Source organism: Primulina eburnea, chromosome 2, assembly GCF_022965805.1.
Source record: "Primulina eburnea isolate SZY01 chromosome 2, ASM2296580v1, whole genome shotgun sequence".
Classification (NCBI taxonomy): Eukaryota; Viridiplantae; Streptophyta; class Magnoliopsida; order Lamiales; family Gesneriaceae; genus Primulina; species Primulina eburnea.
This window is the reverse complement of record NC_133102.1, coordinates 41,918,884-41,937,102: the sequence shown is the minus strand read 5'-3', so window position 1 is coordinate 41,937,102 and position 18,219 is coordinate 41,918,884. Positions and strand designations below refer to the sequence as shown.

Genomic DNA, 18,219 nt, shown 5'->3' with positions numbered 1-18,219 from the left:
ATCCATCTATACATTAGCCATATCCAAAAAATTACACAAAAACATTTAATTTCGTGATTTGTCCAATGCTGGAGATCTTCTAGCAAATAAATAACTGTATCTTTGTTCCTCATCTGCAAGGGTGGGTATTGCCATGCAACTAAATATCTACAAGGAAAAACAGACACAAATATATCAGTCCGGATCCATATCATTGAGGATGAAAATTTCATCACAAAACGGATACCAGGCAAGAAAATGACCAAACCATCGCTAAAGCAATCAATTGCCTTCACTCGAAAGCAAGCTAAGATAGTGCAACCACACTCAGGCTTAGTTTGGATGTTGGCAAAGAAAAGAAAGGAAGGGAGAAAAAAAAGAAGAAGATTTTTAGTTTCCTTCCATTTCTTCCCACACTTGGAAGGATGTTTTTGTTCTAAATCTCTAACAAATTTTCCTTCCATTCGTTCCACTAAAATCTCCCAAACAACCAAATTTTTTAAATTCCCTTTCCTTTCCCCTTCTTTGCCTTCCAAATCACAACTCCCAACAAAGCTTAGATCCAGATCACCAGATGTTCCAAAAACCAATTAGACAAACTCAAACCAAATATTTCCATCAATATTCAGTAAATCTTCAACTTCAACAGCACCAACGAATAAAAGATACCCCACGCATACAAGGCAACTATAAACATATAGACACACATTCATGACATATACAAGCTCATATCTTATGTTCTGAGAAAATGACAGCCAGATCGATGACAAGCCCTAAAACTTGAATTGTTCTAGTTGAGAATCAGTTATATAAACTAGAGTGTAAATATCATCAGCCAAATAAATATTGTGTATCATTAACAGAATGATATCACAAAATAAAAAGATTAACCCACTTGTGAGTAAAATAAATTAAAGAGCAAATATCATCAGCCCAATAAATATCGTGTATCATTACCAGAATGCTTTGTATCACAAAATAAAAAGATTAACCCACTAATGATCGACGTTCTAGGGGTAAATAGGCACACCTAAGTGATCCAGAGATGGTCACTAAATGTAGCTTATTCAAAAACATGCAAAACAAAAACTCGTAAAGAGAGATTACAAATTCTTTTCCAAAATCGAGAAGTAGCTTCGTTGGTTAGAAAAATCAAAATGAATCCCTCTCTTACCTACAAAAGAATACAAAGTTAATCCAATTGAAACCGACACTGTGCTGCAAGTAAAGTACTAGGTTCAAGTGCAAGTACATTTACTGTTATCTTTCTCATTAATCACACATTTCTTGGTTAAAAAGGTAATACAATAGTAAATGCAGAACGCTAAAATTTCTAACAAGTCAACGAATGAACAATACTCATAGCCTGAACGAAAACCAGTTTTGTAAACGGCGGGAGAGTTGTCAGTGACCGCCTACTGCCTAGGCAGTTTAATTTTTTCTATCAAGTCAACAAATGAACGATATTCGAAAACCAAACTTCCTACAGCATAGTAGAAATCAAGAGATTTGGCATCATTTACACTATTATCTTCAACTCTAGGTGCTATTTCATGCAGAAATTGCAAAAAGGACCTAGTTTTGGACAGTACAAGATTGAAAAAATAAATAAATAATTGACAGGAACAAGATTTATAATACCGCAAAGGCCTCATCATCAAACCCACACTCCACTGTGTCATCAAGTTATGGCATTGAATATATATTGTGAAAGTGAAGAAGTGTCAGCTAAAGATGCATGAGCGGAAGTCCTTGCATACCATTCGGCTTCTTTTAAATTCCAGAAACATTCGATATTCTTAATGCTTCATACTTCTCTTCCGTACTTACGAAAGGGCAAGTAAAGTGAGTTGTGCAACAATCTAAAAACTTGACTTCAGGTTAAGCTTCTCAACATAAGTTAAAAATTATAGGACTAGTAATAGAATCATGTAATGGTAAAAGAAGGGAAAATTGCAAACAATTAAAATAAAATGAACTGACCGTAGATATCAAGCATGATGCATAAATGAAAACAATCTATCCACCTCCCTATACTCTGTTTTTCTATATTAATATAATTTCATTTAAAAAAAACCATCTAGCTATAAAAACATCACCTCCAGCATTTATTACAAAGATTAGAAGTCTGAATTACATTCCACCATGCTGAACTGCTGAAGTAAGTATTAACTACCAGGGTAATACCCCTTTTTCTTCATAATAAGTAATAAAAGTTATTAATTTCTCAATATATTTAAAGATAGTATTTTTCAATGATATGAAATTATTTCAACCTTCGGGTGAACTTGGTATTCACATCAATCAGATTCCTTCTCCAGCAATCGAACTGTAACCGGTCTTTCGATATCATTCCAGGCACAATAAAAATATAGATGTCTTGAGGCTTAATCAGAGGGAGATGGTACCCATGAAATTCGGGTCCTATAAGGTGAGATGAATTTTACACGTAAGAAAAGTTGTAGAAATTTGAGCATTTTCCATTTGACGTGAAACATTCCTATAAGAACCCTACTAAAACCACGTCTCAACTCATGGGAAACCAAGATAAACATTCACCCAGACAATCTTGTTGAGTCACGAAAAAGAAAAAGAAATAGACAAAATATTCCCTTAAATGGTCATACTCTCTAGAAAAAAATAGTGCTTAATAAAGGGTTAAAAGCCCACCTTCCAAAAGATAAATCATGTGGGGACAATATCTCCAATGCAGCAGATTGATGGGAATCGGAGACTGGATTGAAGTTCACAATTTTTTTATTTTCGACTATATCTACATTTCATGCACCAGCAAAAACAAGAAACAGTAGACCAATGTCCCAAAATGTCATTGATCTTGGTACTCTGGTTTCAGAACCCAATTAGATCCATTAGGGTTTTTCTCCAAAATAGCTATTTCCTTTAAAAGATTCTTGAACAGTGGCAGATCTTTAGAAGGTATCCTGAGTTTGAATTGATCCACAATGCTGGCTGAATCTATCCTCCCACCTTTTTGCTGAATAAAGGTACATATTTGACGTATCAAAACTTCTGGCTGTACAATCAAGCTGTTTGATGATCTAGAAGTCCCATTACTTGAAGATTGTTCTCTTCGCGTTGTCGATGAAGCCAACCTAATTTGATGTTTGATTCCGTCATTGATGGCTTGTTCTCGGTTTCCTTTAATCTTCTCTAACAACTCTACCGATGACAATGCTTTTCCAGACAATGCTCCAGCAACAAATCCATTTAGCCTGCTTGATTCTGTATTAGAGGCTTCTTCTGTCGCCTTTGAGGCACTCACTAATCGGGAATTAACAGTAGAGCCAAATTTTCCTTTCGAAGACAATGGAGCGCCAGCTGAACCTGATTTGCCGGTCCAAGTTGGAACAGTTATGCTATCCAGGCTACGTAGTATTCTGGACTGTCGTAGAGCTTCTGAGGCTCTTCGCGCAACTTGAGCAGCATGTGCCTCGAGTTTTATCTTCTCTTCGTCGTGGGCATTCATTATTGCGTCATGGTTGACGGCACTCTGGAAAATAAAAACAGTAAATTAAATACTCGAGCATCTATGCAACAATCGAATGATTGATTTCATATTATACATTGTCTCAAGGCAAAACTGGAGGACAACAATACGGGCAAGATGTCCCAATAAACCTTCAACAACTCTTAAATATATCAGCATAATACAAGAAACAAGTAAGTGGGAACTTACGTGAATACCATGAGCATCGAAGAGGCTCATCAAAATACTCGTTTCATCATCTGTCTTCCTACGGTTGTGATCACCACTCCCTTCTCCCATTCCATCGCTCGCTGAATTGTGACCTCTGTCAACTGGCGAACAGTCGGTATTTGATTTTAGTTCTATGAGCTTGGATTTATCGAGCTTTTGATTCTCAGCCCCAATGGCATTTATTTCTTCTGCTACCTGACTGAAAATGGTGGACGTTTCAGTGGAATCACGCTCTTCATCATCATTCAATGTGAAAAGATCCTTCATATCGCGAGACTTGAAGAATCTTCTCTGCTGAGGATTCTGTAATATCTTATTGGTCAGGAAATGTTTGTAGATCTGCCGGTGATACACCTTCTCTTCAATCGTTCCACGGGTTATTAGTCTATAAACTGTTACATCCTTCTTTTGACCAATACGCCAAGCGCGCTCCCGAGCCTGATTTAAACCATAATTATGATTAACAATATAGTTGGTTGCATGTACTTGAACCAAAAAAATAACTTCCAGATTAGCTCCAAGATATCAGTTTCAAAATATGCATAAAAGTGACTTTCCTTTCCAACCAATATCTATGTTGATTTAAAAATAAATAAAAATTAAATTGAGAACCTGCCAAGAAGCAGACCTGCATATCAGTTGATGGATTCCAGTCAGGGTCAAAAATAATCACCCTGTTGGCACCAGTTAAATTTGTTCCTAGACCACCAACCTTGGTTGTCAAGATAAAAATGAAAACATCGTCCGAATTGTTAAACTCATCAATCAAAGTCATTCTTTGTTGTACAGGAGTAAGACCATCCATTCTCCTGTAATTGTAGCCATCAGCCGCCAAAAAATTCTCAAGAATATCAAGTATCTGTTGAGTTTGTGCAAAAAGAAGAACACGGTGTCCCTGCTCCTTCCACAGTTTAAGCACTTGAGCAACGACTTTCATTTTTGCACTGCGCTTGGGATTCCCATAATCTGGATTCGTGTGACAATGTTCTCTCTCAAGAAGGTCGGGATGGTTGCAAATTTTACGCATCACATCAATTCCGTATAGAGAGTTTCTGCTTCCGTCAAAAATTTCCTCAACTTCAGAACTAGCAAGAAATGCACGGTATATAGATCGCTGCTCTGGAGTAAGGCTGCAGAAGAGGACATGCTCGGTCTTCTTTGGAAGCTGAGCATCTACATCAGCCTTCATTCGTCGAAGGAGGTAAGGCATGACCAGATCACGTAGGACGACAGCACATCTGCATGAGCAAGATTTAGCCAAGAAAATAAAAGGCAAAACATAGTATATATTTAAAAAATTTACAGAGAGCGAACCAACTCTGTCATGCTACCACCAAATCATAGACAAAGATCTCCCAACACAATAATTGCACCTGTAAGCAGTGGATACTTGTAAAGGAGTTGCATTAGCATATCCACCTACAGATATTGGAACTGCGAATTCAGCCTCAAACACGGGCAGGACACCCAGCTTTCCAGGGAAGACAAAATCAAACAATGACCACAATTCAGACAGTTTGTTCTGAATTGGCGCGCCTGTCATTATTATACGATGAACAGTCTGCAATTGTTTGCAAACAAGAGTTACTTCTGCATTTGGATTCCGAATCCGATGTCCTTCGTCGAGAACTGCATATCCCCATTCAATATCAAGCAACTTGTCACCTAGAAGACGAAGTTGCTCATAAGTGGTTATCAGTAAGCCAGATTCTGATCTCAAGACACGATTTATCAAAGAATCCCATTTTTTGGTACTTTTTGAATATGCTTTTTCTTCCCTCTCAATGTCCTCCGAAACTTCACTGTCATAATCACTATCATACGATTTGATTGGCTTTTTAATACTAGACTTTTTCTTAGCTGAATCATGCAACAACTCAATGTGAAAGCCTGCATACCATCTCCTAGCTTCTCTCTTCCATTGCTGCAAGAGTGTGACTGGACAGATAACAATGCTTGGTTTGTATAACCCACTGAAATGCAACGATCCCAGAAAAGATAAAACCTGTACAGTTTTGCCAAGACCCATCTCATCCCCGATAATGCCACCGACTTTTTGACAGTGAAGTTCCCATAACCATTGTACACCAATCTTCTGATAGTCGAATAGTTCACTAAAAATTGTTTCTGGGATCTTTAAGCCCCCCTCAAGTGTCACAAATGAAGGCCCTTCATCATCCACTTCTTCATTAACAAATTTAGGTTCTTCATTGCTTGAGATTTCAGTATCTTCATAATATACAAAAATTTGGTTCTCAGAAAGCCAGTGAATCATAGAGAAACGATACGACATAACAATTAGACGCGAGCATTGCCGGGAAAAAAAATTCATTAGGCATTAACAATAGGTAAACCTATGATGACAAACAGACGCAAACTTCTGAAAAATCAAAACGAAAAAATTCATTATTTTGTTTTTTCGATTTGGGATAGTCATCTAATTGATTGATAAGCCTTGCATTTCTGAACGACACACCACAACCTGCTTCGACAAAAATAAGTGACATTATAGGCAAGTCTGCCAACTACTTTCCCAATAAAATATAAGCAATGCCTAGAAAAGGTAGAAAGATGAAGGCTGCATTTTTACAAACGGTTTCCCCAGAGAGAAGTCTTTTAAACAAACAAAAATAGGACACAACGAAACACTTCATAGTGATTCAAAAAAAAAAACAGCAGATAACATGTTCTTAGAATCTTGGAAATTGGAATACCACCTTCTTGTAAGATTTTGTCATCACGAGAGGTCATCTTCTTCCATTTCTTCCCTGGTTGAGGCCTTCTCTTCTTTTTTGTGTCCTTATCCTTTTTAGTTCCGATCTCTAAAGGCCGAGGGACCTTCAAGGGCTTTCTCAGTCTTTGAAAAGGATGGCTTGGTGCATCAAGTCTTGGTAGCATTTCAGGATCAACTAAAATTGATGTGGGGCGAGCTTGTGCAGCCTCTGACATTGACCGAACCGCTCTAGCTATGCTGGATGAAGCAAGAACATTATTTTCTTCCATATTCTCATTTGCTCTCTGTCTGTTGGATGACCCTGGCTCTTGGATGCGACGTTCAAATCCTTTGAGCTTGTGAAAGGGTGTCAAAAGTCCCTTACGAATTGACTCGTCTCTTTCCTAGAACAAGCACAATTGGACCAATTTATCAACAAACATTTAGTGATTTTCTTGAACTGTGTTATAAATAAACAAAATCACTTACAGTTTCCACAAATCCAGAAGTTGCTGTGGTCAAGACAGTTTCAAAATCATCATCTTCAACAAATGGAACAGATTCAAGTCTTTTGTTCTTATCCTTACTTGTTTCGACAACTTCTTTCAACAGTTGCTTTGATTCAGAATCATCCTTGACGAGATCTCTTATCAGCTTGGAGTGCAGGTTATCCTTTGAAAAAACTGAAACATCGTTCTGAAGCTGAGCCCTAGTTTTTATCAAGCTTTCTAGTCGGTCAGCAGCAAGAGCATGCTGCAGCGTCAAACTATCTGGGGATGCCTGGTATACTTCATCAGACTCTAAGTTCCTATGCTTTTTTCTAATATCCCCATCAAAAGATGGATCCTCTTTTCTTTTAGAATTCTTAAACTGCTCCACAGCAGATGTGACGGCACCTATTTCAAGTTCAACAGCCCTCAGTTTTTTTATATTAGCAGAAAATCCTTTGTCATTCTTTGATCCAACATGAGCTTCCACCTCTCTATTCCCTCCAGCTTCATTACCATCTGTCACGTCTTTTCTTGCCTGTTGATGAAAAGAAATCCACTGTTTAGCAAGAATACAACTAAGACATGTTCAAACTATGCGCAACAGTTCAAGTTACAGATTTATCAGCTGGACTCGTAAGCCCAACTCTCTAGCAACAATTCCTAGTCAACAATCAAAACACAAAAGGAGACTTGACAGAAAACGAAATTACAGAATAACATCTAGTTCTGATTAGCTGACAGCCAAATACATGCAATGCATTATGACGAGAAAGCTAAAGTTGTTCAGAGGTATAACCTTTTCCAAAATGGCCCGTTCAATATCTTCAGGATTTGCAGATGTAACACCTAAAGTGCTCAGCAAGACCCTATCTTCTTGTTCTTCTGCTTCCATGGAACTGACTCCTGTCACCAAATTGTCAGCTGCTCATACAATATTATTCTTCTGTTAGTCACCACAATGACTATATACCTTGTTCACGTCAGCATTCATCAAATTCATGTATTCAAACATTTCGACTTCTATATATTATACAATTATATTTCAACAAACACAGAGCAAACTGCTGCCTCCGAAGATTATAAATAAATGCTATATTTTTTTCCTGATACCAACTCTTATTTTTTTCTAAATGAACCATAATATAATTTCCTAAACAACGGACAAGTAAAGCAAACTTTTTACAGCGTTTTCTCCTCAAATCACACAGTAGAGATACAAATACTTAATTCAGCGATTCGCCGACAATATACATTATGCCACGTTCTCATGCGAATACAGATGTATACGTGATTTAGGGATTCTGATTTCGCAGAGGTTCAGCCCACAGCACCGCGAGTAATCGAACTCCGATTCACTGACGATGCATCGAATCCCACCCCAAGTTTTGGGCAAAATGCTCCTTTGTTCGGGCGATTGATTGATGACTTGTGCAAGAGATCGAATCTTCGGGAGGGCTTAGAGCCTGAGATAGTTTGCCAAACTGTGATTATATCGTATCAATTTGCGCACGTGGCAATATCCAGTTGCTTGGAAAGTACGATTTTAAGAATTAATTTCTAGTACTACAAAGTCTGAATGTTTGGCTGTTTGTATAATATATTTTATAATGAATAGATTTTTTGTGAGATGATTTTATTAATTTTATCAATGAGACAAATCAATTTTATCCATGTTCACAATAATAAGTAATATTCTTAGCATAAAAAATAATAATTTTTCATTGATTACCTGAATAAGATACTCGTCTCACAAAATACGACTCGTGAGAAAGTCTCACGTAAGTTTTTGTTTTTTATAATTCATTTAATTTATATTTAAATAAAGATCAAAATAAAAAATAAATTCAAATCATAGAAGAATAAAAAATTGACATCAGAAAAAAATGAACTTATAGCCTAATCCCAAAATCCAATGATTCTATCCGCTGAACTACATATCACTTGAATTAAAATTTTAACATTTTATTAATATATATAATTATTAAACGAATCATGACACCAAAGTCAGTTACTCTAAGTGTCTCAAACTTAATAAATTAGTATAGATAATATATTTTTATTATAAAATATTTTAATAAATTATATTAAATTTTGCTTTAAATCAGTTGAGAAGTAATGGAGATAATAGTGGTGTCCGTAATTAAGGTTGAGAAAAATACCGAATTTTCGGTATATCGAGATTATCGTACCGAAAAAATATCGAATTTTCGGTATATTGAAGATTTTGGTACGGTACGATAACGGTATGCAATTTGAAAATTTCGTTATATACCGGGATACTGAAATACCGAAAAAATATTCAAAAGTTTTAAAATATATAATATTTTAAAACAATAAATTTATAAAAAAATCTTAAAAGTAAGGTTTTTTCGATATAAAACGGTATATACCGATATCGTACCGAAATCTCGGTATACCGTACAATTTTGGTATAATTGGTATATTAGTTACATGTATCGAAATTTTCGGTACAGTATCGGTATGAATTTTCTTATACCGTAATTTTCGGTACAATATACGATATAGAATTAAGCAAAACTTTGTGTGAGACGATCTCACATGTCTCTAAATGTGATCCGACTCAAGTCTTGTCGTTTATCACACAAAGAACTGGTACAACCTCTTATTTGTTCGTCATAATGTCTTTGTGATGTCTGTCCATTTGCTTAAATGAAATCCACGAACATTTTGCAGCCTCCAAACCTGCTCCGACCATTTTTTTTTTCATTTTTAAACGATATTTTTAAACAGTGATTATGGATATAATAATAATCAACGAGTTTATGAACCAAGCTGGTACCACGACAAAGATTACTATTATAAATAAAGGTGATTCTGAATCATGATCACATATACTTACAAAACGTTTATATAAAAATTAACATTACCAACCTAAAATTGACACAAAAATGTAAAACAAAATTCAGATAAAATCATGTCAGTAAATAAGAGTGGGTCTCATATGAAACATTCTCGTCAACGCTTTCCATCACAATATAAAATAATAATCTTAACATAAAAAATAAGCAAAAACTTGTGTGAGACGATCTCACGAGTCGTATTTTGTGAGACGGATTTTTATTTGGGTCATTCATGAAAAAATATTACTTTTTACGCTAAAAATATTATTTTTTATTGTGAATATTGATAGAGTTGACCCGTTTCACAACTTAAGATTCGTGAGACGGTCTCATATAAGAATCACTCTAAAAAATAATACATTTTCATAGATGATCCAAATACGAGATCCATCTCACAAATACGATCCGTGAGACCGTCTCACATAAATTTTGATCGGTAAATAATTTTATGCGATAAATATTTCTTCGAGGCTCAATAAAAATTATTATTTATGAGTTATGACCATCCATTTACTGGCGGCTGTTTTCCTTTTCCAATCCCCACGATACACACACCCCGTTATTATGAACACGCGATCTTCTTCCTTTCCCTGTTTTCTTCAACAAATTCATTGTTTACCTCCTCAATTATCACCCTGTATCTCCACCTGTATCTTCTTTTTCATTCAACCCCGATTCTTCGCTTAACTGTCTTCCATTTTGGTTGCTAATAGTAATCATTTTTTGATTTGATTAATCAATTGTATATACAAATTGTGACACAGGCGGAACTATATTATCTTGCGTTAAATTATTATTTTTTTCGATCTTGTTTGGGTGGAATTGTCGAAGGGGTCGTAAAATTAGTGTTTTATCGAGGGTTTGTGTTGTTGTTATGAATGCAGTTCAATAAAAAGGAGGAAGGTCCTCGATCGCCGTTTGTTGTCTGATGTATTGGATCTGCATCCGGGAGTGATTTGTTTTCGTTATCAAGGATTTCTTGCGGTTGAGTGAGTTCATTTAGTCAATTATCGGTCGTTTGTTCGAGTTTTTTTTATAATCCCGAATTAAGGCCGGAATTTGGAGGATCCAACTTTGAAGGAGTTTGGGTAAGTTGGTGTTTACGAGTTATTGAATCGAGTTGTTTGCCATGGATCATGTTGTGGGTGGAAAGTTTAAGCTTGGGAGGAAAATTGGGAGTGGTTCATTTGGTGAACTGTACTTAGGTATAATTTAATTATTACCGATGAGTTGTTATTAGTTACCGTAATTACTTCATTTTTGGTTTGAATTTGTTATTTTTTTGTTCTAACAAGTAATCTATTATATTTATTGTTGTAGGGGTGAACATACAAACTGGAGAAGAAGTAGGCATCAAGTTGGTATGCTTGCTGGTTCAATTTTATTATTCGTTCTTGATTTCTAGTGTATTCCACAGAGTGGGACTGGGGCAAAAGCGAATTAAATCTTTTGCGGGTTATCATAGTTGCTGTCATCTTTACTCCTCAGTGCTTTTGTTTCATCAACTTTTGATCGATTGGAACTTTGTTTGTAATTTAGTTTCCTTTATTCCTGAATTTTATCGTTAATAAACTAATCCATCCAGGAAGTTTGAAAGATAAAAAAACACCATCGATTATGAGATGCAATTTCAAATTAATTATTTTCTATGATTCCCGAGAGCTTTGGTTAAAAGATAAATACTTTTTAATACGAGTTAAAATGTACATACATGTTTTGGAACGGTGTATCTGATTGGGAACGCTATTTTTCCAATTAAGTTCTATGGACATGGGAAAATTTGTACATGTGGACTCGGCTGGATTCTAGCATTACATGTGGAAAAGCACACCTCTTTATGTATGATAAACAGAAACTTATAATTATTTTTTTAAGCATGCGAGGAAGCTTCAAATTTATGGTGTGGATAATGGTTAAGGAAGATTTGTCAAATTTTTTTTAGCAACTAGTGAATTGATTATCATCATAATTTTATTCGTTATTATCACAATTGCCAGGAATCTGTGAAGACCAAGCACCCTCAACTTCATTATGAGTCAAAAATTTATACGCTTCTACAAGGAGGAAGTAAGTTGCTCTCCACCCAGCACAAACAACCATGCCCCGCGTGCATTTTTCGAAAGATCAAACAGTTCATTTTGATTGATCACAGTATGGGTTATCATTTTATTCTCGTAGGCTCTTGCTAAGATCAGTAATAAATAATTGTCAAATAAAGTTTGGCACGCTCAAATACCTACACCTGTTCATGGAGGAAACGATGTGTTAATCTCCTAACTTTTCTGTAGTTGTGTTTTTCCTCTTCTATTCCTCCCGGAAGACTTCCTGGGATGATTGGGTGTGCTGTTTTTCTAGTTGGAGTGTTAACACACACACACACGTATATACACCTGAAGATGGAGTATTTGCTATTTCTGATTCCTTTGTTTTTTTTTTTTTTGAATTTTTATGTTTTATATTTGTTGTTGCATGCAGGTGTAAAAAATGAGTAAAATGGTGACTTTCTGATGGAAATTTATTCTGAAGTACGATACAAAATCTTTAGTCTAATTTGATTGCATTCTGTTTTTAATGCAGCCGGTATTCCTAACCTGAAATGGTTTGGGATTGAAGCTGAATATAATGTCATGGTCATAGACCTTCTAGGACCAAGCCTGGAAGATCTATTCAACTATTGTAACAGGAAGTTGTCCTTGAAAACTGTTTTAATGCTTGCGGATCAATTGGTAAGTAGTTTGAATTTTTAAGTGTCTACTGTACACTATGGTTATGAATTTTGATTTAGTTTTAGTAAGTAAAGGTGTATCTTATTCAGATCAACAGAGTTGAATATATGCATTCTAAAGGATTTCTTCATCGTGATATAAAGCCTGACAACTTTTTGATGGGATTGGGGCGCAAAGCAAATCAGGTGTCTCTTTCTGTTATTCTTAGGTTCCTATGTTTCATACATTTGTTTGGGGGATCTGAGCATTATACATGTAACATTTTGACTACAATTATAATAAATGACCTTTCTAGAGATTGTCATAATCTTGTGCTAATTTATTTACTCTAATCATTGAATTTTGTTCTATTTGAATGATTAATGGATGTGCTGCTCTTGGTTGTGTTGAGGGTAGAGTTTCATGGATGTATAAATGATAGTTGCTAGATGTAATTGTTTTAGTGCTCTAACGGTATACATTGCAGGTTTATGTCATTGATTATGGTCTTGCCAAAAAATATAGGGATCTCCAGACTCATAAGCACATACCATACAGGTACATTCTTATCTTTTTTCAGGCCCAAGTCATTCGGTATGTTATCATACTTGTCTCAAAGGGTGCCCCGTGCCTGAACTGAATATGATGGTTGGAAGTTAGTCCAATGCCGGATAACAATTACTGGCTTAACAATATTTTGGGGTAACATGGTGGTCTTTATCTATGTCGTTAAACAAGACCACTTTTGTGATTTGTAATTCTACGAAATCTAACTCTTTCAACATGACTAATAACATATAGGGGTGTTCAAACGTCAGTTCTAACTGAAAAAACAAAAAATCCAAACCTTAAAAATAGGAAACCGAACTGAAAACTGAATTTTTTATTTTGGATACAAACGTTAAAACCGAAGTGGCAAAGTTTATATTGTTTGGTTTCATATTATGTATGTCAAAACCGAACCAATCGAAAAAACTGAAATTTAATTAGATTATCAGATTATATATTCCTAAAACCGAAAACTGAAATAAAATTGAGTCGAACCGAACCGAACCGACCGATGAACACTCTACTGGTAGATGATTTAGCTGTGTGATGTTATCAACACTGACATTTAAGATTAAATAATTAGTATGATATTGACAGTTAAATTAAATAATAAATTGGTATTTTAAGTCCATTAAAATTACAAGATGTATCATCTTAATTGCAAGGATCAACGGCTGAGTGATCATATTTATTTAGTCCTCTAATGTCTGTCTAACATTACTTTATCATTTACCTTTCCCCCTGCTTACATATTAATGTAGTAGCACACGAACTGTTGTCAGCTCTTAGGCACACAAGGATCTGTAAACCCCTTCTTAACTCCCTTAAATGGACCTGAACAATTAGAAGGGGAGAGAGAAAGTTTGATGGTTATTTCTAACCTCGCTAAAATAGATCAGTAAATGCAAATTTTGCTAATAGATGATGAGTATTTTTAATTACTTTTCTGCTTGTCGTGGCCTAATATTTGAGGAGAAATAGAGTGCTTTAACTTAAATTTGGCAAGTACTATAATTATGCAAATCCTTTGGTAGGTTGATTTTCACGCCCTAAATTTGGGTATTGACAATGTGGTTGCTGGAAGATGTATTTGTTAATCCCTGAATAGAGTTCTAACTTTTAACATATACTGACAATTTGTGACAGGTCAATATTTTTTATATACAGACTCATTAAACTTCTTAATGTTTTACTTTTAGGGAAAATAAGAATCTCACAGGCACCGCTCGCTACGCTAGTGTCAATACACACCTTGGTGTTGGTGAGTAATGGTGTATTTTAAAGATAATCGTTTCTTATCTTTAAGTTCCTTAGATTTTTTTCGGTCTAATTACTTGCATTTCATCATGGTTTGGTAATGCTGGCAGAACAAAGCAGAAGAGACGATTTGGAATCTCTTGGTTATATACTAATGTATTTTCTGAGAGGAAGGTGAGTTGGACAAGTGGATGACTTATTGGTTGGGAACTTTTTTACCTTGTTTGGATCTGTCTTGGCAATTGTCTTTGTTACCATACTTCCATACTGATATTCTTTTTTTAATGTTTCAGCCTTCCCTGGCAGGGACTTAAAGCCGGCACCAAAAAACAAAAATATGATAAGATTAGTGAGAAAAAGATGTTAACTCCTATAGAGGTATATATACCAAATGCTTGCATGATTAATATGGGCTGTGGCATTATGTCCAAGTTTGAAATTTATCCTCTCCACGGTGGGTTTAAAAAGTGAATTAATGATACAACCTGAAGCTACCATCAAATGTCCCACTTTGTTTGCTTGATATGCCCGTCCTGCAACCTACACCTGCGAAGTGTTTTTGTTCTCTTGATTCCTTGGCTGCTGTCAGTGCCTGATGTATGAGTCAAGGTTGCTTGTCGCTAAAAATTTTCGATGACAAATGGATTCTTTTTTGGTTTGAAACTTGCTTTTGCATTGCAGTCAATCAAACAAAGCAAAAGGATTAACTGTTCCAGTATTTGTACCTTATTGTGGTTTGATCAAGTACATTATTTACTCATAGACTGTATGCTCATAACATCCTTGGTTGATTCGACTTGCCCTTTCTAGATTTCGGAGTTCATTTGTTGTATTACATGTGACTTACGAGACCTGGAAGTTCACATGATTTTTGGTGTGTTGCAGATGTTGTGCAAATCATATCCATCAGAATTCATATCATATTTTCACTACTGCCGTTCTTTAAGATTTGAGGACAAGCCCGATTATTCTTATTTGAAGAGGCTTTTTAGGGACTTGTTTATTCGTGAAGGTAATTATACCTAAACTTTATCTGTGTCTGTAGATTTTCTTTCTGTCTTAATATTTTAAGTATCTGTTCAAGCGACTTGTAGTGAAGTGTGGATGCGTTGCAATATTTTTGCAGGTTACCAATTTGATTATGTGTTTGATTGGACCATATTGAAGTATCCCCAGATTGGAGCCAGTTCCAGATCAAGAGTAAATATATGCATTTTATTATCTTCTCCAGCCCGTTTTTTATACTCGGTTATATGGAAGCTGTAATTTTTGCATTTACTTCCAGAATCCCACTGGCAATGCAGTGGCTGGAACTTCTGGTGAAAGACCAGGAAGAACATCTGGTAATCTCTCGGATCTCTGTATTTAACTGATGGGTGCATAATTTGTAAATTTTTTTAATGTTCAGAACCTAAGATGTAAAGTAAAAGTCAAACTGAATCCTTAATCAGCATTTGAGGGCAACAGCATTTTACACCCTTGTAAAACCACAAAAAATCACAAATCCCATGTATAATATTAATAGGTTTTTACACCCCTGTTTTTTAAAAATCAAGCATATTTAACCCTTGATTTTTAAAACTCAATCATATTTACCATATTTGTTATACCTGAATTTTAGAAACATAGGTTTCTAAATCCAATTAACACAAAGGGTTTTTCGCTTTTTCCAATTTTCATAGGGGGTGTCCATGTAATTTGCCCCAATAACTGAATAAAATTATCTTGATAGCTGCTGGCAAAACTGAGAAGACGACGAGAAGATATTATCTAAATTCTGAGTTTACTCTGTGAGGAATGAGAACTATTATTGTATGTTGAATATCGTTGTCACCTCTCACATCTCAAAAACTGTGGTCATTTAAAAAATTATTAGAATGTGATTGGGGCATTGATGTACAGGTCGTAAATTACAAAGCATTTGGAGTAACTACTTATGTGGTTTTAAGTGCTGAACATTGAGAGAGATCGTGTATGAATGTTTTTTGTCTGTTTGCATTATATGAGTTAACACGTTCATTTTCTAACTAAAATACGTACTCCGTATATCTACTACTAGTAGATTTATGGTTCTCACTTCTTATTTGGTTGTGTTGTCTAGCAGGGCAAGATATTCGAGATAAATTTTCAGGCACAGTCGAAGCCTTCTCTAGAAGGAATTCTTCAGGTCCTACTCGGCATGGAGATCATTCAAGACTCAGGACATCTGATGATATGCCTTCATCCAAGGACGTGGTATTTATTCCTTTTCTTCTCCATATAGATATTTTCATTCGATCGTTTCCATTTGGTTTTCCTGCATTGAATTCTCGATTCTCATATCACTCCAGCTGCATCATCTGCTTGTGACATACGTGCTTTGACCACACAACAGTTGCTCTGATTTAATTGATGTATCCTTGAACTATCAAAATTTGCTTTTAATATTTAAAAGACATATGTTTGAAGTTCTTAATTTGATTGCAGCAACCTGATTCAGAAAAAGGCCTTACTTCTCGAAATGGCAGCTCTTCAAAGAGAGCAGCTGTTTCAACCAGCAGGCCCACCTCCTCTGGCGAGGTCACTGATGGCCGCTCTAGTAGACTGGTCTCAAGCAGTGGTCGTATATCTACCGCACAAAGAATTCAACCCGGCATTGATCCCAACAAGCCATCATCCTTTTCTCGTACACCTATTACGAAAGGCTCTCGCGTTGACCCTCTTCGTAGTTTTGATTTCCTCTCAATAAGGAAGTAAATTGAATTGGAAATGTTAATGTTGCAGCGGACGATCTATTTAAGGTGAGATCTTCGGTGATATCTTATCGTTGTAAATGTTAAATGTGTTATGTGTCGGACACCGCCACATTTTGCCCAGTAGGTCACTATAGCACAAAGCATAAGCTTGCTCATCCCAGAAATTGTCGACTTTTACGCATAGCAGCTCTTGTTTTCCAAGACTACGTTAGAAGTAACACGTCTCGTTTATATACCTTATGTCAAATTTTAACGCAATGATTTTGAATCAGGTACTTATATTCTTCAATTTCAAAGAGATGTTAAAATCTCTCGTTGGGGAGAGCGGTCAGCAAAACTTGTTCAAAACCAATGGTTAAATTAAAATTTGCACGGGAGCCAAACTCTCCAAATTAAATTTACAACAAAAAATAAACGAACTGCAGCATGAAACAACAATTCATTCTGAACTGAAACGTGCATGAAAAACCAACCAAGCATTGATACATAGAAGGAAGTATGTCGATCTTGAATATTTACCATCCAAGCAAACTTCGAAAACCGTGGGATAAAATTGTGAAAAAACAGAAATTAGGCATCACTCTCTGTTTTAAGCTTTGCAAGCTCATGCCTTACCAGTCCAGCTTTCTACAGTTACACAGAAGCATACGGTCAGACTACTAAAACAGCTTTCATGGCTTCTTTTTCCCCTTTTTTTTTACCGTGCCTGGCCCAGGCACTAGTGCAATGCCAGGTCGATACACGAAGGTCCAGGTAGCAAGCTACCCTGAGCCATTTGTCGAAGTTTGAATTTCACCATAGCATGATAGCGTGAATTCTAGTTCAAAACGCTCACCAGCAGCTTCCATTACAGCAATAAGGATCTTCTTCTCAGGAACTCTTTTGATGTCAATCTGAATATCCGCTCTATTTTTTTAAAATAGGATCTCACTGGTCCTAGATACCTAATTTTCCTAGATATGATAATAAATTGTTTAAACACAAAATATAGACGGTCTCACATATCAATTTTGTGACCAGGCTCGCCAACCCGAATCAATTCATGAAATTTTTTATATGCTAAAAGTATTACTTTCATTTTAATTATGGATCACGTTGACCCGTCTTACAGAAATAGATCCATAAAACCATCTCACAAAAAACTACTCTTGTTTAAAATGTACGATGCTATTTTCTGTATATTCCAGTTCCATATTATCCATATGACCGAT

The 18,219-nt window shown here is 35.7% G+C and overlaps 2 protein-coding genes across 8 annotated transcripts; one reads left to right on the top strand and one right to left on the bottom strand.

The window, feature by feature from the left end:
- Nucleotides 1-65: 65 nt before the first annotated feature.
- LOC140823282 (protein CHROMATIN REMODELING 8) lies at nt 66-8,392 on the bottom strand. 5 transcript variants are annotated; one of them, XR_012116173.1, is made up of 8 exons: nt 7,698-8,389; nt 6,900-7,436; nt 6,415-6,814; nt 5,071-5,926; nt 4,326-4,935; nt 3,677-4,135; nt 1,621-3,490; nt 66-147 (listed from the first exon to the last, which is right to left on the bottom strand). XR_012116173.1 is itself a non-coding variant. In XM_073184548.1 (8 exons), exons 2-8 carry the CDS (start codon nt 7,791-7,793, stop codon nt 2,807-2,809), a joined length of 3,642 nt encoding a protein of 1,213 aa, XP_073040649.1. In that variant the 5' UTR covers nt 7,794-7,822; nt 8,189-8,392; the 3' UTR covers nt 66-2,806. The 5 variants fall into 5 exon arrangements, 2 of the variants coding, with proteins under 2 accessions (XP_073040649.1, XP_073040650.1); XR_012116174.1 differs by having other exon boundaries at nt 66-2,403; nt 2,650-3,490; XR_012116175.1 differs by having other exon boundaries at nt 2,650-3,490.
- A 1,892-nt stretch (nt 8,393-10,284) lies between these two features.
- Nucleotides 10,285-17,191, top strand: LOC140823279 (casein kinase 1-like protein 10). Of its 3 annotated transcripts, none has more exons than XM_073184538.1 (14): nt 10,285-10,967; nt 11,083-11,123; nt 11,760-11,829; nt 12,340-12,488; nt 12,578-12,673; nt 12,955-13,025; nt 14,216-14,277; nt 14,384-14,447; nt 14,567-14,651; nt 15,159-15,285; nt 15,400-15,473; nt 15,559-15,616; nt 16,393-16,508; nt 16,740-17,191. In XM_073184538.1, exons 1-14 carry the CDS (start codon nt 10,892-10,894, stop codon nt 17,007-17,009), a joined length of 1,359 nt encoding a protein of 452 aa, XP_073040639.1. In that variant the 5' UTR covers nt 10,285-10,891; the 3' UTR covers nt 17,010-17,191. The 3 variants fall into 3 exon arrangements, with proteins under 3 accessions (XP_073040639.1, XP_073040640.1, XP_073040638.1); XM_073184537.1 differs by having other exon boundaries at nt 10,287-10,967; nt 16,375-16,508; XM_073184539.1 differs by lacking the exons at nt 16,393-16,508; nt 16,740-17,191 and adding an exon at nt 16,176-16,345.
- The last annotated feature ends 1,028 nt before the right edge of the window (nt 17,192-18,219 follow it).

Bases quoted from the DNA above. Each gene is read 5' to 3' on its own strand.
- LOC140823282 (XM_073184548.1), bottom strand. From the start codon at position 7,793: ATGGAAGCAGAAGAACAAGAAGATAGGGTCTTGCTGAGCACTTTAGGT. The intron at 6,815-6,899 runs GTAAGTGATTTT...TGCTTGTTCTAG, and splicing joins CTTCTGGATTTGTGGAAACT to GAAAGAGACGAGTCAATTCG. The intron at 3,491-3,676 runs GTAAGTTCCCAC...TTTATTTTCCAG, and splicing joins TCGATGCTCATGGTATTCAC to AGTGCCGTCAACCATGACGC.
- LOC140823279 (XM_073184537.1), top strand. From the start codon at position 10,892: ATGGATCATGTTGTGGGTGGAAAGTTTAAGCTTGGGAGGAAAATTGGG. The intron at 11,830-12,339 runs GTAAGTTGCTCT...TTTTTAATGCAG, and splicing joins TACGCTTCTACAAGGAGGAA to CCGGTATTCCTAACCTGAAA. The intron at 15,474-15,558 runs GTAAATATATGC...ATTTACTTCCAG, and splicing joins GAGCCAGTTCCAGATCAAGA to AATCCCACTGGCAATGCAGT.